At 41.4% G+C, this 27,665-nt stretch overlaps 1 protein-coding gene and 1 pseudogene across 2 annotated transcripts in view; both read right to left on the bottom strand.

Moving 5' to 3' along the window:
- Window positions 1–4,632: 4,632 nt before the first annotated feature.
- The window catches only part of LOC143124705 (guanylate-binding protein 6-like), a 38,336-nt gene continuing 15,303 nt past the window's right edge, over window positions 4,633–27,665 (bottom strand). For both annotated transcript variants that reach the window (XM_076286420.1, XM_076286419.1), the window contains 5 exons: window positions 9,856–10,033; window positions 8,257–8,466; window positions 7,512–7,724; window positions 7,169–7,271; window positions 4,633–6,299 (listed from right to left, as the gene is read on the bottom strand). In XM_076286420.1, coding sequence (XP_076142535.1) covers window positions 5,770–6,299; window positions 7,169–7,271; window positions 7,512–7,724; window positions 8,257–8,448 — 1,038 coding nt within the window. In that variant the 5' untranslated portion in view covers window positions 8,449–8,466; window positions 9,856–10,033 and the 3' untranslated portion in view covers window positions 4,633–5,769. The remainder of the gene's footprint in view (window positions 6,300–7,168; window positions 7,272–7,511; window positions 7,725–8,256; window positions 8,467–9,855; window positions 10,034–27,665) is intronic.
- LOC143124005 (E3 SUMO-protein ligase KIAA1586-like) lies at window positions 22,317–26,503 on the bottom strand (annotated as a pseudogene).

A 27,665-nucleotide genomic window follows, 5' to 3' on the forward strand; every position in this document is an offset into this window, starting at 1 on the left:
TTATGCTAATTTATGCTAATTAGCTCAATTACACAAATTGCCCAACATATGCAAATTAGCATCCGGCAGTTTCTGCATGCTGGGAACTAGAGATGTAACGGTATGAAAATTTAACCTCACGGTTATAGTGACCAAAATTATCACGGTTTTCGGTATTATCACGGTATTTTTAAAAGTGTGTTCAATATGTTCAGAAAGCACTGATAGGCCTACACAAGCTGAAATAGTTTCAAAAAGTGTCCCGTTCAGTTTTTCATGTTTAATTGGCTATGTGCTTATCGCTTAACTTACCCTACCATGACTTGGAGGTTGCTATTACTGTTATTTGGATCCAATGAGTGAGACCAGGCTTGGAATTTCACCATTCTGGGGGCAAGGCCACTTGGCCTTCAGTTGGGCATATTTGATGGAGGGCACAAAGGCCACATAGGCTATAAAAAATATCAAAGTTGTATAGCCTATTCACTGCAGTAGACCTGCATCACTGTATGAAACATTACAAAAACATGAAACATGACATATTATATAGAACTGCAAATCATCTGAACATCTAATATTTACAGATATATAGGCTATATTTAACATTTATTTTATATTTGGCCTATGAAATCATGTATTGAACAATTTAAGCACAGTTCAGCTTTAAGAAACTCAAATAGCCTAGATGCATGCTTAGCATTTTGTGATCTACTTTCACAAACTCTTAGTCAGCTGTCCTCTGATTTACCGATATATAGGCGATATTTGTAACATTTATTTTGTATTTGGCCCTTTATGAAATCATGTGGAACAATTTAAACACATTGTAAAACTTAAAGCCCAAATTTGGAGACATCCATGCATGTCGAAATGTAGCCTACTGCAAATTCAAAAGTGGATTACTCTGGAACGGCTAACTGTACAGGGGACTGCTTTACACCTTTATGTTCGGTAAGGTCTGCTGTTTATTCTGATATATGGTTTGTCATGTGTTAAACGAAAGGTTCGTGAAGTATTGCACCGAGAGGAATGGGTAGGGAGATGGACGAAAACCTTCAGTAGAATTTATGATTAAATTTAATTATATTATTTACGTTTCTCGCGAACCGTTCACCACAGCAACTCGCGGCTAACATCGTTTAAAAGCTGAGAAAAAGCTCTTTCATGTGATACTTGTGATGATGAGTAGGCTACGTCGCCATAAAGTTGTCATTTGGTCACAGCAACATTACCTTCTGGCTACGTTGTTGCAACGTCACAGCTACTTTGCAAGACAATGTTGTCACTTGGTACCATTAGTGACATTGCAGCGACGTTGTGACCTGGTCAGCTGATGATGTTGCAATTTGGTACCATTAAGAACGGTGCCACAACATTGTGATTAGGTCAGGTGGTGACATTGCCATTTGGTGCCGTGGGAAAAGTTTCTGCGACGTCTGCCAATGACGTTGCCATGTAGTATTGTGAGTGATGTTGCCACAACATCATGATCAGGTCAGCTGATGACGTTGCCATTTAGTATCAGGAAATGTCCCCGCGACGTCAGCCAATGACGTTGACATGTAGTATTTGGAGTGATGTTGCCACAACGTTGTAAACGGGTCAGCTGATGACGTTGACATTTGGTGCCGTGGGATACGTCCCCGCGACGTCAGCCGATGATGTTGCCATGTAGTATTTGGAGTGATGTTACCACAACATCGTGATTAGGTCAGCCGATGACATTGCCATTTGGTGCTGTGGGAAATGTACCGGCGACGTCAGCCGATGATGTTGCCATGTAGTATTTGGAGTGATGTTACCACAACATCGTGATTAGGTCAGCCGATGACGTTGCCATTTGGTGCTGTGGGAAATGTACCGGCGACGTCAGCCGATGATGTTGCCATGTAGTATTTGGAGTGATGTTGCCACAACGTTGTAAACGGGTCAACTGATGACGTTGCCATTTGGTGCCATGGGAACCGTCCCCGCGACGTCAGCCGATGACATTGCCATGTAGTATTGTGAGTGATGTTGCCACAACATTGTGAACTGGTCAGCTGATGATGTTGCCATTTGCTACCATGAAGAATAGTGCCTCAACAACATGATCAGGTCAGCATTTTACCTATTGGTCGGGGATTGAACCAGCAACCCTTCGGTTTCAAGTCCTGACCAGTAGGCCATGACTGCCCCAAATTAGTTAGAAATATCCACCATAATGTATTCAGATGTATATGGGGAAATGTATTGGTAATATTTGTAAAGATATATGTATATGCACAATATATGTACATATATGAGACCATGCACATACAATGTATGCACAATACATATGTGGTGATACAGTATATACAATATATGTACAGTACATGTAACATCTAAAATATATGAGTACTTACAGTTTTTCTCAGTTGCTAAATTACTAAAACCCATTGGCTGAAGAAAGTTCTCAGTTGCTTGAACTCATTAAGCTAATTATTCAGTCTGTTGTCAATACCTTAAACCATTTTGCATGGTAAAACACAATTTTTAGAAAAACTTTAAACACTCATTCTCAAAACACATTCTGCACTAATGCTTATGTACTGTATCCATACTGGTAAACACAAGTGGCAAAAATGAAATACAAATAGACATACACATGTCATCGATTAAACACAACCACTCAAAATTGATTTCACTTGTTTCAAATGATGTGACAAAACCAATATACGCCAGGTCAGAGAGCAAACAGGTTGTTGAAGGTGGGAATGAAAATGGATAGAAGAAACTATGTAAGAAGACGAGTGCATATGCAAAGTGGGGGATGAGGAGGAAGGGGTGGATGGCAAGAAAGAGGATTTTTATTGGACACTGTACTACAGTGCATTGTAGGCTGTATACTGTACAATACTGTAAACAAATCGTATGGCCCTGAACATTGTGCTTTCCATTTGTTTACAGTACTGACTGCTCAATAGATTTTGACTGGTGCAAGTTCATATCAACAAAGAACAAGAATCAAAAGACAAGTTTGTGAGATGCAGGATACTGTAAAAATAGAGGTACAAGGAGGAGGAAGAACAAAAAAATGCAAAGCGCAAAGCAAAGTAGTAATTTCTACTTGATGTTTCCTGTTTTGAGGCGAAAGTTTGATTTTGCAAGAGGAGTCAGAGGTTTTGTAAATAGTGCTTGTAAATAGGGTTTTGTGTTTAATGCTTTTAGAAAAAGGGAGCAAGGTTTCAGAAATTGTGTTTTAGCAATTCAAAAAAACTGTAATTGTTGTCACTTGTGTTTACCAGTATGGATGACATGTGCATTAGAGTTCAGAATGTGTTTTGAGAATGCGAATGTGTTTAGAGTTTTGCTGAAAAGTGTAAGTGGGATCTGCAAATTGTGTTTTACCACGTGAAATGGTTTAAGGTATTAACAACAGACTGAACAATTAGCTAAATGAGTTCAGGCAACTGAGAACCTTCTTCAGCCAATGTTTTAGCAACTGAGAAAAACGGTGAAAAACTGTAAAAAGTATTTCATAATGAGGGGGGAACTAATGTAGCCTAAGGTGTCTCTTATTTCATGTTGAGGTTTGCTTCCCAGCATGCATTGCAAGTCAGTTGCCTCGTTTATAGGCTATTATTGTTATTGATTTTGGAACAATATGGTTGAAACAGTTTAGCTTAGGCTCAACTCTTACTGATGTTTTGAACAATAAATTGAATAGTTTATTTTTTAAAAAAAGAAACCGTGGACGTGAAACTACTAGTTCTAACCCAGTATAAAAGTCCAGCTGACAATTCCATCATGTATCTTGTTGGAGGACATAAGCCTGAATAGTTGAAAATCAGCTACACACATAAGGTAAGTTCATACATAGACTGTATGTAATTAATAGCAAAATGGATAACCATGAAGATGTGATCTGATGTTACATAGTTTGTCTCACTCCCACAGTAACAGTAATATCACCCGGATCAAAGCATTCGCTGTGCCTACAGGTATTAATTGGCCTATGTACAAGTGCTGTAAGAAGGGTATGTAAGGCACATACTATAATTTTATTATTGTTGCGGTTACGGATTGGCAAGTTACGTTGCGGTTACGTAATGAAACCTTCCACTTGCGACATTGCCGCAATGTTGCCTGAAGTTGTTGTTAAGGACTGGCGCAGTCGGTAACTTACGTTACGGTTACGAAACGGCACCTTTCAATTCCATGTTGCTACAACGTAACCTGATGTTGCAGATACGGATTGGCAACGTTGGGGAGTTACGTTGCGGTTACGAATTGTCACCTTTCACTTTGCATGTTGTGGCAACGTTGCTAAACAGGACTGGTGGCATCGGTAACTTACGTTACGGTTACGGAACGGCAACTTTCAACTCCACGTTGCTGCAACGTCACCTGATGTTACGGTTACGGAGTGGCGACGTTGGGGAGTGACGTTGCGGTTACGAATTCTCACCTTTCACTTTGCATGTTGTGGCAACGTTGCTGAACAGGACTGGTGGCGTCAGTAACTTACGTTACGGTTACGAAACGGCACCTTTCAATTCCACGTTGCTGCAACGTAACTTAATGTTGCAGTTACGGATTGGCAACGTTGGGGAGTGACGTTGCGGTTACGAATTCTCACCTTTCACTTTGCATGTTGTGGCAACGTTGGAAACGACGTTGTGGCAATGTATTTTGGGTCATTCAGTTACATTGCAGCAACGTACTGGCAACGTAACTGTGCTAGCTGGGTTCGCAAGTAGTTCAACTGAGAAGAATAGGTGAATTTAGACGCACTTTCTTTCTTGCGCTGTCACTTTCTCCACTGCGTAAAATAAATTAATTTGCGCTGTGAATGCTAAGATTATTTTGACAGGCCATAGGCTAAATAAAATTCGCTATTAGTAGGATGCAAAGCAGAATATTAAAAGAAGGGCACCAAGGGCACCGTGGCCTGTAAACCTCTGATTTTCAAAGGGACATCACGGCCAAAGCAAGGGGCAAAAACGTGGCCGCCGTGAAATTCCTACCCTGAGTGAGACCAAAGTAAGTGTTCGAAATAAAACTTTAGGCTACTGTGTTCTTCTGATAACATGAGTGGAATGGATTTAATGTGCACGCGAACATAAAAAGATGCAGAGTGCAAATGTTACAGTGCAAGTTTTGCGGTGAAAATGTTCCGCCTTTTAAAATCAGGTGTAGCCTAATCCAATTCGCAGTTAAAACCATCAATTAGACAACAGAATCAGTAGGGTACCAATTTTGCTTCATTGTACCAGGCCTACTGTATGTCAAAAGCAGGCTCGGATGAAGCTGGGAAGGATTAAACACACGGTTTCAACACCGTGATAATCAACCGTGATAATTATGATATTTCAAAAGAAAACGGTAATTGTTATCGTCAACATTTTTATCACGGTTTATCATTATACCGGTAATCGTTACATCCCTACTGGGAACCCATACTCTATATTTCCATCATAAAACTTTGGTGTACTCAACATTTCCGGGTCCACAATGGGGCTCTATGGGCTGTCCACCGGACTACTACGATGAAACGGTAACAAATATAGCCTATATATAGGCTCGGCTAAAGTCATATCGTGGGGAGTTTACCGGTATTTTTTGTTTTGTAAACTGTAATTCATACTATTGTAGAGTGACTCTCACTGTAACAGGGTTTCTGTAATTCATAAGATGGTACAGAACTGTAATTTATAATATTGTACAGTGACTCTCCCTGTAACAGGGTAACTGTAATTTATAATATTGTACAGTGACTCTCACTGTAACAGGGTTGCTGTAATTTATAATATTGTACAGAACTGTAATTTATAATATTGTACAGTGACTCTCCCCAACATCATCATCACTGTCACTGTCGCCGTCACTCTCGCTGTCGCTGTGCTGCATCTCCTCCAAGGCGCGATCGTTCTGCTGTCGGATCTCAATCATGGTCTGTTGGTACTGCTGGTTCATCTGAGTCATGGTCTCCTCATATCTCTTCTCCTGCTGCTGCCTTTCCCTCCTGAACTTCTCCATCATCAGTTCAAACTGCTGAGCCTGCATGGCTTTAGTCTCCTCATGCTTCCTCTTGGTCTCCTCCACTTCCTGCTTGAGCTCCTCAGCCTGCGATTCCAGACCTTTCTCCAGCATCTCTCTCTGCTCCCTCATCTTCCTCTCCAGAACTTTCTCAAACTCCTCTTCCTCTTGTTTCTTCTCCTCCTCATGCTTCCCTTCTATCTGTCTCATCTTCTCTTCGAAACACTCCTTGTCTGCTTTCATCTTTGCTTCCAACTTGTTCATCTTCTCCTCCTCAGACTTCATCTTCTGTTGTAACAGATAAACTTTCTCTGTCTCCTCTGGTGGTGAAAAGCGGGCAAATCAACATGTGTACAAGAGCAGAGGGGGAGCTAGGACAACATGCTAGAGCTAGCGCTAGAACGACATGCTGAACCAAGAGCTAGAACAACATGCTGGATCTAGCGCTAGAACAACAGATGGAGCTAGAGCTAGAACAACAGATGGAGCTAGTGCTAGAACAACATGCTAGAGCTATAACAACAGATGGAGCTAGTGCTAGAACAACATGCTAGAGCTAGAACAACAGATGGAGCTAGTGCTAGAACAACATGCTAGAGCTAGAACAACAGATGGAGCTAGCTCTAGAACAACATGCTAGAGCTAGAACAACTGATGGAGCTAGCGCTAGAACAACAGATGGAGCTAGTGCTAGAACAACATGCTGGAGCTAGCGGTAGAACAACAGATGCAGCTAGAGCTAGAACAACAGATGCAGCTAGAGCTAGAATAACTGCTGAACAAACTACTGGTTAGTAGATTGTTTAAACTGAAACTGCTGACTAAGTTTATTACATGGTCCCAAATGATTAAAACCCATTTGTGGCAAGCACACACACACACACACACACACACACACACACTACAGCACTACCTTATCCCAGCCCAGCCAATTGCAGATAATAACTGCTTCATGTTCACTAGGGGCGTTATGTTAATAACCAGTTCATGTTCACTAGGGGCGTCATATTAATAATCATGTTCACTGGGGGCGTCATATTAATAACCGCTTCATGTTCACTAGGGGCGTTATATTAATAATCATGTTCACTAGGGGTGTTATGTTAATAATCATGTTCACTAGGGGCGTCATATTAATAATCATGTTCACTAGGGGCGTCATATGAATAACCGCTTCATGTCAACTCACCACAAATCCGTTTCCTTTGCTTACTCAGGGTCACATCAGCCTGGCGGACGGCTTCAGATTCCACATGCTTTTTCTTGAAAAACTCCTCCAGGACTTCTTTAGCCTATGAAAGAATTATACACACACACACACGCACGCATGAATACAGGCACAAAGACACATGGTGGTGGTGGTGGTTAAAGTATTTGTGCATGAACTTTGAATACCTAATGTACAGAATATTACCTTGACTGTTGTCTGTTGTATTTCTGCATATTACCTTGACTGAGTTAGCTGTCTGTTGTATTTCTGCATATTACCTTGACTGAGGTAGCTGTCTCTCTGTTGTATTTCTGCATATTACCTTGACTGAGTTAGCAGTCTGTCTGTTGTATTTCTCAACGATAATCTCCATGTGCTGGCAGAAGAACATGTAGCCTCGAGGTTTAGCGTAAAATCCTTTCTGGACTCGAGCGGTCATATCAGCAGACAGACTTGTCAGAAGATCCTGGCATTTCTTCTTTGAAGCCTCCTCATTGTGGAGTAAATACTGGTCCAAATGTTGATCGATGTGTTTCTGAAATATATCAAATAGTAGTCCAGTCAAAGAGCTATTCCTCTCTTTTGTTCATAACTAGGCATACTGTATGCATTTCATCAACTGGAAACTTAAAAACATTTCCAATGAGAAACATAAAACACGTATTTAGGTTTTAGTTTGATGAGTTTTAAATGTCTGCAAATGCATTCAAGAGCTAACAATATTCCTGCATTTTCATTTCATTTAATGATTTTGTTTAATAAACATGAACATGAATGATCATTATAAAATACTAATGCTATGATTTAGGTGTTATGTGAACGTCTACCTCTAAAGATTCCATAAATAAACATACATGATGGTACTAATGTTATGATTTAGGTGTTATGTGAACGTCTACCTCTAAAGATTCCATATGGTACTAATGTTATGATTTAGGTGTTATGTGAACGTCTACCTCTAAAGATTCCACATATGAGGAACTCAATCTACAGCACCTCTAAAGATTCCATATATGAACATAAATGATGGTACTAATGGTATGATTAGGTGTTATGTGAACGTCTACCTCTAAAGATTCCAGGTACTCTCCCTGATCATCCTTAAAGCGTCGCTTCATGAACGTCTGGACGGCCTCTGTGTGGAGACGCTGGTGTTCAGAGGTGATGAGCGTCAGCTCTACAGGGAAGGACTGCTGCAGCTGCTCCATGCCGCTCCGGTACACCCCAACCCCGTCCTCCACCGCTGCCTTGTTCTCCATCGCTGATACGAGGCCTTTCTAAGAAATTAAAAACATCAGACTCAAGCACTCGAGCCTTTTCCCAAGGGTCTGTCTTTGCAAGTGCCTCCCTATGATCAGACTCAAGTGTCTGTCTTTGCAAGTGTCTCTCTATGATCAGACTCTAGGGTAGGGCTGGGCGATATGGCTGAAAACTGTATCACGATATAAGTATTTCATATCGGTCGATATCGATAATTATTGATTTTTTTAAAATCTATTTCAGATAAGGACCAGAAGGGGAAAAAAGTTCAATTTAAACACTTTTATTTTAAACTTAACCTTCCACTGATTTGAATCACCTCAGTTATCAATCAAAGCAAACAGGGAAAAGAAATAGCAACACAATCATGAAAAACACTCAAATAAATAAGTCTGAATGAGCAGCACTGGTTGAAGCCTGGAAATATTGTAAACAAAGTAATTTGCTAGTTTATCATAGTAAGTCTACTGGTTAGACTGTTCAGTTTCCCCACGTGTGTTTAAGTTTCAAATGAATACTTTTTCTCCTTGGGACAGGCTCGTTTGAGTCTTGGAAAATACTTTTCCATTTGCATCGGGATTGAGTTGATTAGAATTTAGCAGTCAATTTGAATGCAACAGTTTTGAACAAATTCGTGCAGCGTGCTAATGATGCTAACCGGATTTAATAGCAATTCAGTCGTCTTGCACGATTGTGAATGTTTGGATTACATGCGCATGCTGAGGAGGGATGCACCTATAGAGAGAGAGAGAGAGAGAAAGAGAGAGAGCGCGCGCGCACAGGGCAAGGACTCATTGAGAGTCTGTGTTGAGGTAGGCCTACTTCTATCGTCTACTCTGGTAGAGTTGCACATACTAGCTACAATGCAAGATATATTTAGCCTATTTATTTATGGACAACGTAAGGCGGGAGGTGTGTGTTGCTTTTAATTATCGAATGTTCTATCGAACGCATTTTTTTATTGATATCGATTACATGTCTATTGCGATACATATTGCTATCGTTTTATCGCCCAGCCCTACTCTAGGGTCTGTCTTTGCAAGTGCCTCTCTATGTAATGTGTTCGTATCATAATCATAACAAAAGAAATGTTCAGACATCTCATTATGACCGCCTGTGTTTTCTCTCAAGGGAATCACGTTGTTTCTGAACACTGAGGAGGCCAAAGGGTAAAAGTATATTCTTCTTCCTGCAGACTTGGTGTCAAATAACAGGCAAGTTCAAACGAGGAGGCAGGTGAGGACGCAGCACATCTTTAGGCGGACATTTAGTGGAACAAATCAGGCAGAGGTCAAAACAGAACATGCAGAGGTCAACAAAAAAACATGCAGAGGTCAACACAAAACAGGGAGAGGTCAAAACAGACAACACAGAAAAGGGAGAGGTCAACACTAAACATTACTTACGTTAGTCAGGCAGTGGACAAGCACAGGGGGGTGATCAGCTTACCCAGCTGGAGCACTCTGGCAAAGGAGCAGCCGGCCGGTTACTATTTAAAGCCACTGGTGGGGTTCGCTAAATGTCACGTTGGTCCAGGGGCGTGTCTACGAAGGGCGGGGGGCCTTGCCCACACAGAGGAATCCTCTTCCCATCCAATGAAAAAAACACTGTTATAGTCTTTATACATGTCTTGTAGCTATATTTCAGAATCAGAATCAGCTTTATTGGTCAGACAAACAAGGAATTTGACTCAAGTTAAAAATAAAAAAGAACATTAAGAATAGAATGAAGAGCAGTAGAATATGGCTTTGTATAAGTATAAATACAGTATCGGAACTCCCCCTATTACCACCGGTCCCGTATTTCCGCCGTCTTGCGTGTATGTATGTGTCACTTAACATCCATTTCTATACAAACGAAGACGGCGGATTCCTAAAGAAACGCAAGCACCCACACCATAAGTGTATCTAAATTAGCTGTGTACCAAAAATGACATTTTACCGTGACTCGAAGAGTTGTAAACAGTGTTGTAAGGCTGCGTGTACAAATCTGCTTGGAGCTCCAGTGGAATTTTAATTTCATGACAAGAATTCTCGGTCTAACCGTTCATGTGCCATTGAAATGGCGTAAATAGGTGACCCACCCTGCCAGCACTAACCTCCGAGCGTGGTAAACAAAATCGGATATTTCAGTCAGTAAAAGCCCTGGTAAGAACCAAATCAGATTTGGTTCAAATCTACACACCTATGGCTACTGAAAAATGTAAGGTTAATTTATAATTTTTATTATTATATTATTATTATTTTATTATATTCAATGCTTCACTTAAGGGAAGAGGAGAGATAGACTTCTCCGCATAGTCTGTCTGCCTCTCCACCCTCTCCATGTTTGGGTACTGTCTGTCCACTAGCCACTTTTTACCACTGTCTTACTGACTCACTGTTTACATGCTATATTAGCACATATGCACAACCCCTCCATCCCTCCCACTAGCCTACTGTTTTACTGCTACACTGTTTACATGCTATATTAGCACATATGCATATCCCCTCCCTCCATCCCACAGCCGGATTGTGGCCACACTTACAGTATACCTTTACATAATATAGTTATAGAGACCAGCATAAATAAATATGGACATATAAGAGAGTAGACAAGGTAATATAAAAATATATATATATACATATTTTCTATAGTTTTTTTTATATTACCTTGCCTACTCTCTTATATGTCCATATTTATTTTATGCTGGTCTCTAGACTTTTATTCTTGCACTGTTGCACTGTTGGACTTACTCATTTGCACCATCACCATGACACTCACTCACACAGAACACCTTACCTTACCTTACTATGCACAGAGAATCACAGGCTCAGTCCCTGCCTCAGTCATTGCAAGCGCCTCATGATTAATCACCCACTATGTGGATACTGTTTTTAGACTTGATTTAGATTTAGTGTTATTTAGTATAATTTGTATTTTAGTATACTAGTGCAGTGCCCGTTCAAACATGCTATTCCTGTAGCCCAATTACATGCCTGCAGGTAGGCCTGCTTTAAAAATAGGATGATAGGGAAAAACATAATTCCAGGTAAGCATTCAATAATGAATAGGCCTACAGATAATATAATAATATAATAAATGTGAAGTGAGCAGAATTTAAGCATGGCTGCATGTGACATTTTTTACAAATCAAAATGACATAATCCTAACAGCTTTTTAGTCAAGGCTGTATGCTTAGCCTATTGAATAACTTGATGATAGAGAAAACAAACCATTTTGTGGAATGATGCATTATATGGAATTTGCAACGGTGTGACTCAAAAACAGTCTCTGGTGGCCTATAAGTGACATCACACTCTGTCTGCCACTCGTTGCTTGTCGCTGGTTATGCTTTGCATGTGTGGCATTCTGAGACGTTCTTTGATTCGGGACCATTATCGTTTGTTTCAATTTAGGACCTTGCAGTTGGAATTGTCGTTTGTTTATTCAAAGACCTAAAGACAGTCCAAAGTAGCCTGGGCTGTTCGAAGGGTCGGCTTATTGCACATAATTTTTTTTACGTCATTTTGAAGAGCCACTGCATAGCCTACCTGTGTGTGTTGGCATTTTTTGTTGCAAAATCCGTGGAGTTATCTTGCACTCGCTTACGTTTTTACCCGTGTAACCTACACTGTGATTCCTGTGTAACCTACACAAGTTCTGCCAAAGCCCTGCTTCTATCCTCACTGGTAGCTTACAGTCCTACAGTGCTGTGTGGGAGGGGGAGTGGTTAGCGGCGAAAGCCAATGTGTGCTTCTTTTACCGATACAGGCTATTTAACGATATCTTTCGCATTTCTTATTCAAACAACGTCAAATTTGGCAGTGCACTTACTCATGCACGTAGCAAGACACCTGCCAAGTTTGTAATCAGTCTGACAAACGGTCAGCGAGATATGCGTGCCACAGACACACATCCGGACACACAGACGCTTCTTGCTTTATAGATCGATTCTTTATCTTCTAATGTCCTTATTGCTTAGTTGTGTTTTTATATTATATACTTTTAATTACTTTTTTCTGCTGTTAGTGAATGTTGTGTGAGATGTCTGTATGCTACTGAGACCTTGAATTTCCCCTTGGGGATCAATAAAGTATCTATCTATCTATCTATCAAATCTTATTTTTAAGTATTAAAAAACATCATTGTTGTAGAATTTCCGAACGAAAGTGGTGGAAATTGGGAGGCGTTACGATATGTACATTTGCTTAAATAGAAAACGATGGGTGGGATAGGGCAGTGCAATTGTCGGGGGGGGGGGGGATACAAGAGAGAGGGTAGGAATAGTGCAATATCAGTATAGACTGAGATTTAATATTACTATGATCATGTATTAATAACACTATTGTAACTGTAAGGTTAAAGTAAGCATGAGGTAGATGAGCAGAACAGTGTTGATTGACTTTGTTCAGTGTGAGGGTGGGGGCTGTTACTGAGTGTTCAACAGAGTGACTGCTTGGGGGAAGAAGCTGTCTTTGTGTCGGCTGGTTTTGGCGAACAGTGCCCTGTATCGTCTACCAGAGGGAAGGAGGTTGAACAGTTTGTGACCAGTATGTGAGGGATCTGTAGAGATGTTTGCAGGTTAATCAGTATCACTGTCTACAATTCCACCGTGAAGACAAAAGAACATTGTAAGCGACTCAGAGAAAAGGTTATTGAAAAGCATACCTGAGGGGATGGATACAAAAAATGTTTTATTGCTTTCTCAAATAGATACATTGAACAGATAAATGGTCTTGTTTTTATTTGGGCTAAAGAAATTAATTCCAGGCTCAGGAATGCTTGGCAGAAGGGCTACCAGTGATTTAGAAATGTTGCAATGTGCAATGTTTTCAGACAAATTCAGTCTTTTATTTCACATTGGACAATGTATCAGTGGTAAATATTGTGAGAAATTAGTTTTTGTTCTCACAGGGCTAAAACAGACAGACTGAGGAGGAGTTTCTTTCCTCAAGCCATCCACACCCTGAATACATCACGTGGACTTTCCACACTGTACTTAAACACACTGCACTTTTTACCCCCTTCTCTCTCAATCTATTCTTTAAATTCTTTCAAGGGGCCCTATCATGACATTCTAAAGTGCATCGTCACTCGTCAAAAGTCTATTCAAATTTAGTAGGATGTCCAGTTCACATTGGGAGGGGTTTCGTTCTCAAAAGTGGAGCGCATGGCGTAACAAGGTGTTCCTAGGTCTTTTAATCAGTCATATGGGTGTGTTTGGGGCGTAACATCATTTTAAACCAATGAGAATGACATCTGTCATTCCCTTTAACGGCGCAACGCGCGATATGTCAAATAAATGCATCGGTATTTTGGCATTCAACGGCGCATTTGAAGGAGGCTGCTTGCGAGACCGTATGGAATAGTCATTCTTAAACCATGCTTTACTAAAACCTAGCATAGCCTTCACGCATTTGCACTCGTCTATTATTTGAACTCATTGGCAAAGTGAAACTAACTTCACCAAGGAGTCAGTCAACGACAAGACAGTTATATGCAGTTACTTTCACTATTGACTGACAATGGGTTACCATCGAAAACATAGGCTGGAAAAAGCAACACTTACCCTAATGTTGCTCAAATGACTGAATAAAACAACATTTATCCTGCAGAGGAGTTGCTTATATCTCGTGACAGTGCGTCTTCAGCTGTGCTCCATACGTGTCTCTCGCCTCTCCCCTAATCACTTTTAACCGTCATTACCAATTTGCAAATGATGGTGAATAACTACTCATCATGAGATGTACAGTATTTCGTAATATCTTTATTCTAATTATGTTTACCATTGTAATCGTGCAATTTGTAATGCTTTGCATGGACGTGCGCTGGTGTGCGTTCATGAATGATAGAAGGATGGTGCGTGCACCTGCCAATATGATATCTTAAAATAGCATATGAACAACTCGCCATTGACTTCTGACCAGGTTTAGGTGGTGTATGATAGCGATTTTTAGACAATGCGCCAGGTCCCTCCCTAGGTTGTTAATTGCCACACCCCTGGGCGCAATGCTTAAAAAATAAAGGTGCAAAATAACGAATTCAACTTCGCGCCGGTGAATAACGAACTTTACGCCATGCGCTGGTGACCCAAAATACAGCCCCAAGTCTTTATTCTTTGTTGAGGGGGGGGGGGGGGTCACCCAACTTTTTCATTCATGAAAACAGCACATTTTCGGGCACCCCTCTGCACACCACGTTTACCCCTCATTTCCCTCTTTCTTGCAGAGTAGGAGTAAAATAAAGGCCTCGCGCTGTGGCTTTCAAGAGACTCAGTGGAGACTGAGGGTCATAGGCACTAGCAAAGATTCTACAGCGAATGGGATTTCTGGCGCCATATAACGTTCTCTTTCGTTCCATAGCTGTCAACATTGAACATTGCAAATAAGGGAGATTTCCAGGGTTTCTCACCCAAAATACAGGAAAATGTCAACATTCGTCCCCATTAACGTTGGAAGGGTTGCAGTAGTAGCAACAAATAGACTTTATTCACGCCTATATTCATTTGGTCAACTTTATACAGCCCTAAAAAGGCAAAATTTACCTTTGGTTTACCGTGTGACTTTAAACAGTGTGCATGCTTAACATTAGTAAAGCATACTTGTGCTTCATTCATCCACACTAAATAAGACTTTCATACTGAACGACTTTTTCTGCCGCCATGACCTGGACTTATTGTTTCTAACGGAGACCTGGATTGTTGCCGGAGTTGGTGAGTCTGCTGCCTTCGGTGAACTGTGCCCTACAAACTGTTCATTTGTTAGTACTCCGAGACGCGTTGGAAGAGGTGGTGGCGTAGCTCTTGTATACAAAAATGCCGTGAAAATCCGGTCGCTTCCAACAGAGACTTACAGTACCTTTGAACTTCAATGCATGACAGTGGAATCCAAAACGAACTCGCTGGTGTGTGTTGATTTATAGACCTCCAGATAAAGATTTTATTGCTGAATTTTCAGGCTTCCTCTCTCATTTTGTGTCATTGCATGACCGCTTACTAGTACTGGGTGATTCTAATATTCATGTATGCTGCCCAGATAAACCAATGGTAAAAGAGTTCTGTGATGCTGTGAATGCATTTGGTCTCACTCAACATATTGATCAAGCCACCCACATACTAGGTCATACCCTTGATCTTGTTTTGTCTTATGGTTTTTCTGTAGGTAATATTATGGTTGAGGAAACGTCCTTCTCTGACCATTTTTCCTGTTTTATTTAACTTTGTCATCTCTAACCCTGTGCAGGCGGCTAAAGCTACTGGCCGCTACTCTCGCTGTATAAATTCTCAGTCAGCAGCTCAGTTCTCTGGAGGCCATTGCTACCACCATGTCCTCAGCCTCCTCTGCCTCATCCAGCCCAGATGATATGGTTGCTCTTCTCCACTCCTCCTGCTCAGACATTCTTGATATGGTGGCTCCTCTTTGTCACAAGCGTCCGAAATTTAAATCTCAAGTCTGGTTAGATGATGCCTCCCGCTCACTCAGGCAGGCCTGGTCTGGTTAGATGATGCCTCCCGCTCACTCAGGCAGGCCTGCCGGAGAGCTGAAAGGAAATGGCTAAAAGACCGTCTTACAGTCTCCCATGACATTTTTAAATCTACTTTAGCATCCTTCCAGGCAGCCGCCAAAGCAGCCAGAGCTAAATACTTCTCTGATATTATTAATCAACATGCTAACAGACACAAAATTCTGTTTCACACTATTAATCAAATCACCAACCCTCCACTCTCACCGGCTCCCTTCACAAGTATTGATGCTTGTGAGAAATTTAAGAAATTTTTCATTGCTAAAATCGAAAACATCAGAGCACTGTTCTCTCCCCCTCCTCTGCCTCCCCCCCCAGTTAAGGTGTCTTCAGGCCCTTTATCTACTTTCAGTCACTTTGCTGATGTATCGCTAGCAGATCTCAAGGACATAGTCCTCTGTATGAAACCCACATCTTCCCCTGGTGATGTTGTCCCCTCTCCTATATTGAAAGATGCCTTTGATGTGTTGGGCCCTTCCATACAGCTAGTTATCAACTCCTGTTTGACATCTGGTGCTGTCCCTGCCTGCTTTAAGCATGCGGTGGTCCAACCCCTGCTTAAAAAGCCCAACCTGGATGCAAATTCTTTGAATAACTACCGCCCCATCTCTAAACTCCCTTTCCTTTCCAAGGTACTGGAGAAAGTAGTGCTGGCCCAGTTGCTTCCCTTCCTGACTGAGCATAACATCCTTGAGCCCTTCCAGTCAGGTTTTAGAACACTCCACAGTACTGAATCGGCTCTGCTAAAAGTCACCAACGATCTGCTTCTCACTCTAGATTCAGGTCAAAATGCAATCCTGGTTCTATTGGACCTCAGCGAAGCGTTTGATACTGTGGACCACAACACCCTCCTTACCCGTCTTGAGGACTGGGTAGGCATAAAGGGGACAGCACTACTTTGGTTCAGCTCCTACCTCAGACACAGAACCTTCTCAGTATCCCTTGGTTGCTCCTCTTCCTCCTCAGCTCCTGTTTCCTATGGGGTCCTGCAAGGCTCCATTTTGGGCCCTTTGCTGTTCTGTTTATACATGCTCCCCCTTGGTGACATCATCCGGCAATATGACATCTCTTTTCACTTCTATGCTGATGACACCCAGCTATACCTGCCCTTAAGATCTGATAACTCCATTCAGCCTCTTCTGGATTGTCTCCAGGATATTAAGTGCTGGATGAATAATAACTTCCTTCAGCTAAATGATAATAAGACAGAGGTCATAATTTTTGGTCCTTCTAAAGCTAGACCCCTGATTGAAGGAAAATTAGCCCACCTCTCCTCTTTTGTCAAGCCACATGCCAAAAATCTAGGTGTCATCCTTGATTCAGAGCTCTGTTTTAAAAGGCAGATTAGTTCTGTTATCAAGAGTAGCTTCCATCAGCTGAGAATTATTTCCCATCTCAAACCCTCTCTGTCTCCCATGGACTTAGAAACAGTAATTCATGCATTTGTTACATCCCGGTTAGATTATTGCAACTCCCTCTATCTTGGTCTCCCCCAGTCCCAACTTTCTCGTCTGCAATTGGTACAAAATGCAGCTGCTAGGATGCTTACTGGCACCAAGAAATACCAACACATCACCCCTGTTCTGGCCTCCTTACACTGGCTCCCCGTTAGCTTTAGGGTCCACTTCAAAGTCCTTCTGATTGTTTATAAGGCATTACATAAGTTGGCTCCCTCATATATTTCAGACCTCCTCCATCCCCTCTCAGCATCCAGGTCCCTTAGATCTGCCGACAAGGGTCTTCTCTCTGTGGCCCGCACCCGCCTCAAGCAAAGAGGCGATAGAGCTTTTGCGGTAGCAGCCCCACGTCTGTGGAATTGTCTGCCCCCAGATGTTAGACTGTCTCCCTCCATCACCACTTTTAAATCAAGACTAAAGACCCACCTTTACTCCTTGGCCTTCCCTGCTTCCTAGCTGTCCATCTCTCTCCTCTCTTCTTCATATTCAAGTGTCTTCTGTACTGTTGCTATTTATTTGTTTAGGGCTGTCTATTTGTCTATTGTATTTCTGTATTTGTCTTGCTTCTCTCTGTGCTTGCCTTTTATATTTTGCTTGTTCTGATTTGCTTTTATTTTTATTTTTTAGCCATATCCTCTGTGCAGCACTTTGGTCAGTGGAAACTGTTTTAAATGTGCTCTATAAATTAAATTTACTTACTTACTTACTTACACACATCCAGCTCCTAACGTTTTGACAAGCATATCTACCAATTGACCTTGTTCCTGCCCATCTCTAGCTTTGCTGTCTCCATCCTTTCTGTTTTTGTTGTTTGCAAACAATATATAGTAGGCCTATTTATTGGTAACCAGCAACAAGTGCAATTTGTTAATCGCTGTTATTCTCTCTCCTGTGCAAACAAAATGTGTTATGTTCCAAGTAGCCTAGTGCGTAATTCTGCTTCATAAAGTTGAATACATTTGGTTATTTCACATTTCTGTTTCGCTGGAAGGGCAAGGGGGTAACAACAGGACAACTCAGAGACAGGCCTGATGGCAGGGCTAATGATATGAGAGTATTAATATGGGATATTCTACAGGAAAATATTAAAATGGCAAGACAGCGGAGGAAAAGTAAACCTGGAAAAAGTTGGCATGTTAGGTATATTTCGGTCCCTGTGATTATTTGTGAAATTGTGCAAACAGCATGCAAGCTCCCAAATTGACACTCGTCTGAGAAATGGAGTTTTGGATAATGTTCAGCTTCGGCAGCTTTACAATGACTGAGGAAGCCTAGAGACGAGTCCATAGCAACCAGTTCATGTGTTGAATTTTGTTATTACCCAGTGTGCTTTGTTGAATGGTCTCAATGTTTTATTGTTTTTTTTCGTGTGAATACTAGTTTACTAAAGGAGTAACTTAGTATTTGAAGTAATGCAGTTATGCAGGAAGTGCATTTAGTTTCCATGCTTATTGTGTTTCCACAGCAATGTTAGTGAGTAAATCTACTGAAATGGTGTAGTGTGATGTGTAAGATCAGAAAGCAGAGGTTGATTTAAGAATGTTGTGTCTTCAAAGCGCAAAGCAGCGAGTGCGGAAGACATCGATAATTGACAGGGGAGGGTCATGTCTCTTTTGAAAATCCTGTTGGAGGGTCATTGAATAATTTCTTGCAGGCAAGGGAGGGTCATGCAACTTTTGACTGTCACACAAAAAATCCCTCCAGTGGCCCCTTCAATAAATAACGAACAGTCCCTAAATCTTTCTTTCTTTATCCTTAGAAATAGTTGGTGATCCCTCAGGACACTTCTGTACAGGAAAGGTGAGCAGCCCAATGTCATTTCACTACATATTTTATAACGGTATCTCTATATATGTGACAAATGAAGGTCCTTGAATCCATGGAGCACATCATCTCCATATTCCTTGGGGATATGCCACATCCCATTTGCCAATAGGCTATCCAAAGACAGCCTTGTACCTTGACCCATGTAGTGTTTCCATTGTCAATGAAGGTAGCATCATCATGGAGGATATAGGAAGCCACACTGAAGTGGTGTGCCTGACCTTTGGCTCATTTACAATCTGCAAAAAATACTTTTGAATTCACCCAGAGGGTTTTGCTAAAGTTTGGAATAGGCAAATATAAGGTACAAAGCAATAAGACAAGAGGACAGAGGAGTTTGTTGGTTCAAAAGCAGGGTTTTATTACCCCAAACAATGTCCAAATGTTAGTGAAAATCAAACTTAATAATTAGGCTTATTTCAGAGGTCTGCAAAACATAGCTTGACTCAAGGCAGAGACATCTGGCATGACATTAACTGAACAAACAGACAAGGGGTCAGGATTTAACATCAGCTAGTTATTAGGCAGGATGAACTGTGGCTGACTGTACCTGACTTCATATGTAAACGAGACTTAAATACATGTAGGGGTGTGTCAGTCCACATTCGGGGTGGTTTTGTTATCAAATGTCAGGCACTTGGCGGAAAAAGGTTGTTCTTATGTTTCTTAATCAGTCATGGGTGTGTTTTGGGCTTAACATCCTTTAAACCAATGAGAATGACATTCCCTTTAAATAAGCCCTATGCAGGTCTGGTTATTCCTTCGCTGTTTCTGGGTTTTCGCCTGATTTGGGCTCACATTTTTCACGACATAGCTCCCCCTGCAGCTTCGGTAGCCAGTGACTGCTACGCTAAACCCCCACTAGCTAGCGAGCTAGCCATCAAGAAACCAAGCTAAACACATACAGGGCTCACAATAAAACGGTCGAGCAAACACATTGTTCAAGAGACTATCAAACCACATTACAAAAACGAAGTTCACCCAAGGGTAGGCTACTAACAATTTCAACAGCAACAAAGCCAAGTCGGAGTGCGTTTTGCAGCCTTCTTAGAAACTGCAATCTGACTACAACGACAAAAAAGTTCTACACAGTTAATTACTTTCACTATTGACTGACTAGGGGTTATCGAAAACATAGCCTGAAAAAAGCAACGCTTACCCCAATAATGTTTGAATGACTAAATAAAAATCATAAACCTACCAAAATACCAATGTGTTGTTTAAAGTTGTGCTGCTTGCTGTTAAAGGGAATGACAGATGCCATTCTCACTGGTTTAAAGGACATTACGCCCTAAACACACCCATGACCGATTCAGAAACAGAAGACCAACATTTTTGTGCCAAGCGCCCAACGTTTGACCACATTAAATTAGTGAATGTGGACTGGCCATGTCTTTAATGTCTATAAACTTGCCTCTGACCATCAGTTTCTAATTGCCAAAATAGAGCCCAAGATATGCATCTTTTGCAACAAAGTCAAACGTAACTATATCAAATAGAGTAAATGCACCGACAGCAGTCTGTAGAAAAAGATATAACCTCATAACATGACGAACGGCACTTCTGCCACTAGGGTAATCATGTTGGTTGCTATGGTGATTGTTAGGTTGACACTGTAATGTGGTTTCTAGGTTGTTGCTAAAGTAAATCATATGGTTGCTAGAGTGTTACTAGGGTACTTATGGTGGTTGCTATGCAAAATAAAGTGGTTGTTGAAGTGGTTGCTAAGGTAATCATATTGGTAACTATGGTGGTTGCTAGGTTGACATTACAGTGGTGGTTGCTAGGTTGTTGCTAGGATAATTCAGATGGTTGCTAGGTTGTTGCGAGGGAACATATGATGGTTGCTATGCAAAATAAAGCAGTTGCTATGATGGTTACTATGGTAATCATATTGGTTGCTATGGTGGTTGCTAGGTTGACATTCTAGTGGTGGTTGCTACACTGTAAAACCCAATGTTGCTTGTTTGTTATCATAACAAATTTTTCCTTTTCAATACAACACATATTTGTGCAAAAAGTAATTTTAACTTAAAATAATCAGTTGACAACGTCTCAACTACATGGAAGTTGACTCAATAAAAAGCCATGTTAAGTTAGCAGCATATGTCAAGTTGAGTTGACTTGATGGGCTTTGCTACTGCCAGCTTGTGCGTCATAACCATAGTTCGAATTACAAACCCCCCAAAGAGACAGAAATATCAGTTTTGGGGGGGTCAGATAATTTTTCTGATATTGTGAAAAAATATCATTACAGTTACAATACAAGTCAACTCCTATTTTCACCGTAGGAACATTTTAATGTAAAGCGATTTCAGACACCCCTATTTTGGACCGTACCATTTTTTAACCACCGTGGCGCTAGAAGCAACTGAGATAGAGAACGACTTCAACTTACAAGCAAGTGTCAACATTGAATGACAAAACGCTAGGTAAATTCCTCCAGTAGGCTAAATTCGGTTTGCTGCTGACGTGCATGGGTAAATGTAAGTTGCTAGCTGACGTCTAGCTTGTTGAAAATGTGTTATTTTACAACCTTCATTTATAAACATGTTTTGTTCTTTCATAGCTCATGCCACGTCTTCATACATTGAATTACTGGCTACTTACCCACTGAGGCTAGTAAAGTGGACCTTGGTTAGTTACCAAGGTTAGTTAGGCTAATTCTCTATTTAAATCAAGCTTTTCATTGTGGTGAGGTAAAATCGATTGTCATTTCCAAGGAGATGAACTCCATAGCCTATGTGATTATTCTCATTTTATTTTGAATAAATTATTGTGCCCTTTTGAAATTAGTTTGGCACAGATCCTGTGTTTTTATATTACCGGTATGCACAAGAGGGTCTGAGTAGCTAAGCCTAGGTACACAACATCAGTGAAACCTGTGGAAACATAAAAAGACCCAAGTAGCCTAGGCTAAATAGTATGTGCTAGTATTTGAATTTGTTTTTAATTGGTTGGTATTGTTTTTACATTCTATTATTTCATATTTTTAGCTCGATAAATGTAGTTTCATCTGAGAACCCTGATACTAACTTAATGAAACTAGGACACTATGAGGAGAAGGAAATGGCACACAGACATCAGGCACCTTTTTGGTGCTAAAAGAGTAAGCAGGAAATATTAACACTAAGATCTACAAACAATTACATTAAAAGTGTAGGTGCAGTTAGGTTTTATACACTGTTCATATGTGTTAAGGAAAGGGGTGCTCAGCAAACAGGAGAGGCACAGGATGAAAGCCGTGAGCAGGCCGCTGCGCCCATCACCATCAGCGCAGTGACCCCCGCGAAATCTCACCATTGGCAGCAGGTTGCACAGTGCATGCAACTACAGTAGATATCAACAGTGTTCGAATTACCCCGTTGTTTCCGGGGGGGGCACACTTAGGGGAGGGGGGGGGGGTTCAACATTCAATAGATTATAATAAGCAGGGTAGCCAGTTTATTAAAATGAAATCTATGACATTATGAAATTCAGCCTAATAACAAAGGCTATTGTCAAAAATGAATCTGAGCAGAGCTAATTGTCAAATATTTTACGTGCACAACTGAACATCGCACAAAGTGAAAAAGTGGCCTATTGGTCTCTTTCTGGGCATTTTTTCCCGTTTTCCACGCAGTTGATGGACGATGCCCAGCCTTGAGCCATGATTTCACGAATGGCTTAGGGTTGAACTGGACCAGGGGAGGTGCATTGATGCTCAGAAAAAGAAGCGCATTTAAGCTGCGCTCTCTTAAACGATTTCTGGCTTTGTCATCAATGTCATTAAGCGCAGAGAATCTTCTCTCGCATTCTGCCGAAGTAGGCTAGGTAAAAACGTGTTGCCTGCGATGACGAGTTTCTTCAGGCAGGACCCTTCCCTTGCCCCTTGCATTTTAAAGTCCCGATACTCCTCGACAGCCTGCCCGGTTGGCTCGCCGAGCAGCTTGGCCAGGTTGTGAATTTCGTGCTCTCCGTATAAAACCAACTCCTCACGATCAGCTGGCCAGTACCGTTTGTCCAACGGTTTAAGAAGCTTTACCAGATCTGAGTTGGGCAGGCGTTTGGTCAGACTGTCTATTACAGACATCCCAAGTCTCCCGGAAGTTCCGTGTGCATCTGAGTGTAGCGCGCACACGACGGGAGAGAGAGAGGGGTGCGTGTGTGCCTGAGCGCATCCAAGACAGAGAGCATCCTGATTGGCCTGTTTCGTTAAATCAACCAATCAGTTTTCAGTGTAGGTGGGCTTTTATTAATCAGTTCAGTGTATAGGAACAGGAGCGTCATGGAGAGTCAGTGCCTCAAAAAAGAACAATGTAAGACCCATTTCAAAGTGTAGGCTATTGTCTCATAAGAGTAAAAAATAATGATAGGCCTAGTCTTGCACGTTGCACTGTTTGTAACAGTGACTTTAGCATTGCCCATGGCGGGTTAAATGATTGCAAATGATTGTTGAGGTGAGTTTAACAAGTCTCAATTCATGTGCATATTATTCAGGCCTATACTAGATGACTAGTTACCAAGGCTACATGAAAAGACCAAACTACCAAAATCTACATATTTTATTTTCACAATTTCTATCTAAGCCTTCCTTATTTGGTGTACTGACTAGACATTATTGAACATAGGTAGGTAAAGTTTTATTTTATTTTTTTTTGGGGGGGGGTATTTCGTAATACCTCCCTGAAATGACTTTTTGCAGGTTGGGATGTCTGCTATTACAGCTTGGTGAAACTGTAGCCTGTTTATTTTCTCTTTGACATCTCCAATTTTCCAGCTGTGATGCGCTCCTCAGCTGCCTGCGAGGATTTACCGCCAGAGATTTTCATTGCGCGTATCACCTCAATAGTTTGTGTGATCTCCTGGCTTGCTTGGATCAAGGTTATGTCCCTTCTCTGGAGTTTTTGCGAAAGGCTCTGAAGCTCACGTAAAACCAGGGCTCCGAACCGGTTCAAGGAACGAAAACGAAAACCGAAAACGAACGGAATTTTACGAGGAGCGGAAACGGAAACGAAAACAAAATGGTCTTCAACTGTTCCGGAACAGAAACGTTATTCTGAAATCCACAAAACCGGTTAATAACGTTTTTTTTTTTCGTTCTCTATATAACAGCCTAATAATTTGATTTCTGCAGTTTGAAAAAAAAAAAAAATGAATAAATGGACCTTTGGTCCAAATGTGTATATTTTGTCTTACTGTTGTAATGTAACCTATCCGTCTGCCACTTCGGATCTTAGGCCAGCTCGTAGCGTAGGCTACTGAAACTGATTTGGAAATTGTTTGTAGCCTATGCGTAATAGCCTATTTTGCCTGTCCATGCCTTGTCGTTTTAAAGTCGGGATTTGAAATGTTTGCGCAATTATAGCCTATTCTATGTAGAAGAGTTAAACGGGAAATTTGAGATAGGCCTTGTCAGCAACAGACAGGTTCGTTTATAAACAGGGTTGGAATTATAGCGCAAGCCTTTGAAGATCTCCATGTGGATAAAACTTAGGCTACAACCAGGTAAGGAGTTTAGCACGTATCCAGAAATATTTTTGATAAGAAATTATTTATAGGCATAGGTTAGGCCTACAGTAAATCTGTAGGCTATGGGATGGATAGCCCATCTGAATGTTTTTGGATGCCACCTGTGATTTATTATTTTTGGGCATAGCTACGGTATAGGCTAAATCAAGGGGAAATAATGAGTACGTCTATTCTAAGGTAAAGTCCACAAAAATAGACTTGATAGGCCCGCCAAACACTGCCGGAACTTTAAGAACAAACGATATTTTGCGTTCCGAACCAGTTCAGGACCGATATGATGGTGGCGGAACACATGCAAGAACGAAAACGTTAAACATAGGCCTACCTGAACCGTTCGGAACGGAACGTTTGAAAAATAATTTTGTTTTCAAGCCCTGCGTAAAACATCCTTCATGCATGCAAGGTCAGCTACAAAGCCTTTGCTCATGAGTTGCTTGTGGAGACCACTAAACTGACACTTGTCATGTTCCCTGCGCTTCAGATCCTCGCTTGTGTCCTTCAATTGCTTGGCTAACGGTGCATAATCCTGCCACACAGCCTGAACAGTTTTAAAACTACTGGAGACCCAGCGTATCGTGAAAATCTGCCCTATTTGCAGAAATCTTGTATCAAGTGTCTGGGCAGCTTCTCTCAGAAGTCTTTTATTTTTGGGGGATTGGTGGTAGACTGCATAAAGCTTAGACACAAACATTTCAAAATGGTTACATCCACTTGCGACCTTGAGTGAGTCACTGACGGCAAGTTCAAGCCGGTGGGCTAAACAGTGCACTGCTTGAACTGTGGGGAAATGGCTTTTAAGCCGTGATACCAGGCCAGACGTTTTCCCAGTGAGGACCGAAGCCCCATCAGTTGCGATCCCAATCAGATGGCTTTTCAACCACTGATCATTCAACCCAGCATCCCGTAGACTTTCTCTAAGAGAATTGTAAATTGATTCAGCATCACAACCATTCAGTTCAACCAAGTCCAAAAACATATTCTCCATATCACCCTTGCCACTGATATCACTCCGAAGATAAATTATTAGATAACTCCGTCCATATGTGGTGCTTTCATCTATGGAGATGCTGATAGGCGAGTTTACAGTTTTAGGACTGGAGATCATTTTTCGTCTAATGATCTCGCTATGTGAACTGATTTCTGTACATGTGTGATCGGACCTGTGTATCTTGCCCATGTTAGCCCCGTTTAGAGTCTGTATTGTGACCAAGGGATTCATTTTCGTGAAGGAAAGTCTCTCTTTCACAATACAGAAGGCCGTTCTGAAGGAAGCTTCTGTTTCTTGGAAATCACGTGAAGTGGCATCAACTATAATGTTTGTGAACACATCTTTTTTTCTTTGTTCTGCAATGTCTTCAGCCTGCTTTTGTGCAACACTGTCTCTGTGTCTGTAGATTTTATTACGCATATGCTTCGCCTGGTCAGCACTTACTGTAGCATTAATCCACTCAGTGGACAAATGCACCCCCTTCTCAGCTCCAAGCAGTTGCTTTGCCTCTTTACAAACTGTACAGCCAACATGCCCTTCGCGACAATAAATCCACCGATATCGCTCCCTCCACTCTTCGAACTGGCTGGCTGACCATACTTTTGGGATATTGTCTGGGGTGTTTCTTTCTGTATTCTGCACATCATTTAGACTCACGCTAGCCTCCGCTAACTCTTCCTGGACTTCAGGTGGTGGGCTTTCCTCCCGCTGTCTTTTTGCGGTGGTAGTAAAATCAAAGTTGGTCAAATCTAGATTTCTTTTCGTTGCCATTTTAGTCTATGAATACTTTTCTGATGATGAGTGGGCCCCCTCTGACAGTGATTTCGAGCAGAACTAGTAGTGCCCTGGCCAGAACTAAGGGGGCGGGGTACTACCGGGCCCTATGGTAATTCGAACACTGGATATTAACTGTCTGTACAACGAAGTGGTAAGTTTGACCCAGGGGGTCAGGATTTGAAGGGTTAGCTTCAGCCACTTAGCATGGCATTTGGCCGCCGGCATTTCTGAAAACATGGCGTTACATGGTTGCAACTTCCAGCACCAGTTTTTACATGCTGATTGGTAGATGACAGCTCATGCACGAGTTTAGTGTTGGGCACGAGCGTCCTCGCGCGTCCATGTTGGTTTGCATTTCTGGAAGACGACAAATAAAACAACTAACTACTTGGATTAAGCTACTGATACTTCACGTAATGCCTACATGGTTTAGGCTGTATTACCGGACTTTGTGGTAAATAAAAGAAAAATGTTAATGTTGTCATATTAGGCTATTATTTGCCGTATATGCGGGGTGCCAATTCCCTTAAAGTAACTGACTATGACCATACACTTTGGCAGATGCATAGCAATGACCTATATCCAATTATTAGCCTACTCATTGTGTAAGACTATTTTAAAACGCACAGGCTGTAGTTCTGTAGAACGCAACGTCTGGATCATGTAACCTATGTCTCCCCAAGTGATTTAAAACGAAACAAATGTCAATGACTTATTTTGTTTGCTTTCTTGCAACATTGACATGATTAGGCTATGTATTTGATTTAAATGTTCAGGCTGCCAGTCGAGGCAAAAGCCAAATGTCCAACAACAGTTGCAGACTCTATGCCTGCTCGAACCACAATACCCGAGGGATGTGCGCTTCTATCGGAAGTTGCGTTGGCTTCATTTTGTCTGCCTGCAACAATAACCTAGGACTTCAGAGACAGGGCAAACTTTACCACCATTCCCAAAATGTTATCCCAACCAATTAAATGAATTTGCGGTTATAACGAGGTGAAGCGCGTTCCCGAACAACTTCTTTTTCTCTGAGGGAATGTCCAATCTTCATCAACGACATACCGTTGTACCTTACGTTGTCTCCGTCTGTAACGTGGAATCTAATAGGCTAATTCTAGCTGGTGCCGGAAACGAACACCCATGAAACACCATTTTC

This window comes from Alosa pseudoharengus, unplaced genomic scaffold (assembly GCF_046254945.1).
Source record: "Alosa pseudoharengus isolate Yale_2024_CS ecotype anadromous, Long Island Sound unplaced genomic scaffold, YU_APseudo_1.1 YU_APseudo_1.1_scf_15, whole genome shotgun sequence".
In the NCBI taxonomy this organism is placed as follows: domain Eukaryota; kingdom Metazoa; phylum Chordata; class Actinopteri; order Clupeiformes; family Clupeidae; genus Alosa; species Alosa pseudoharengus.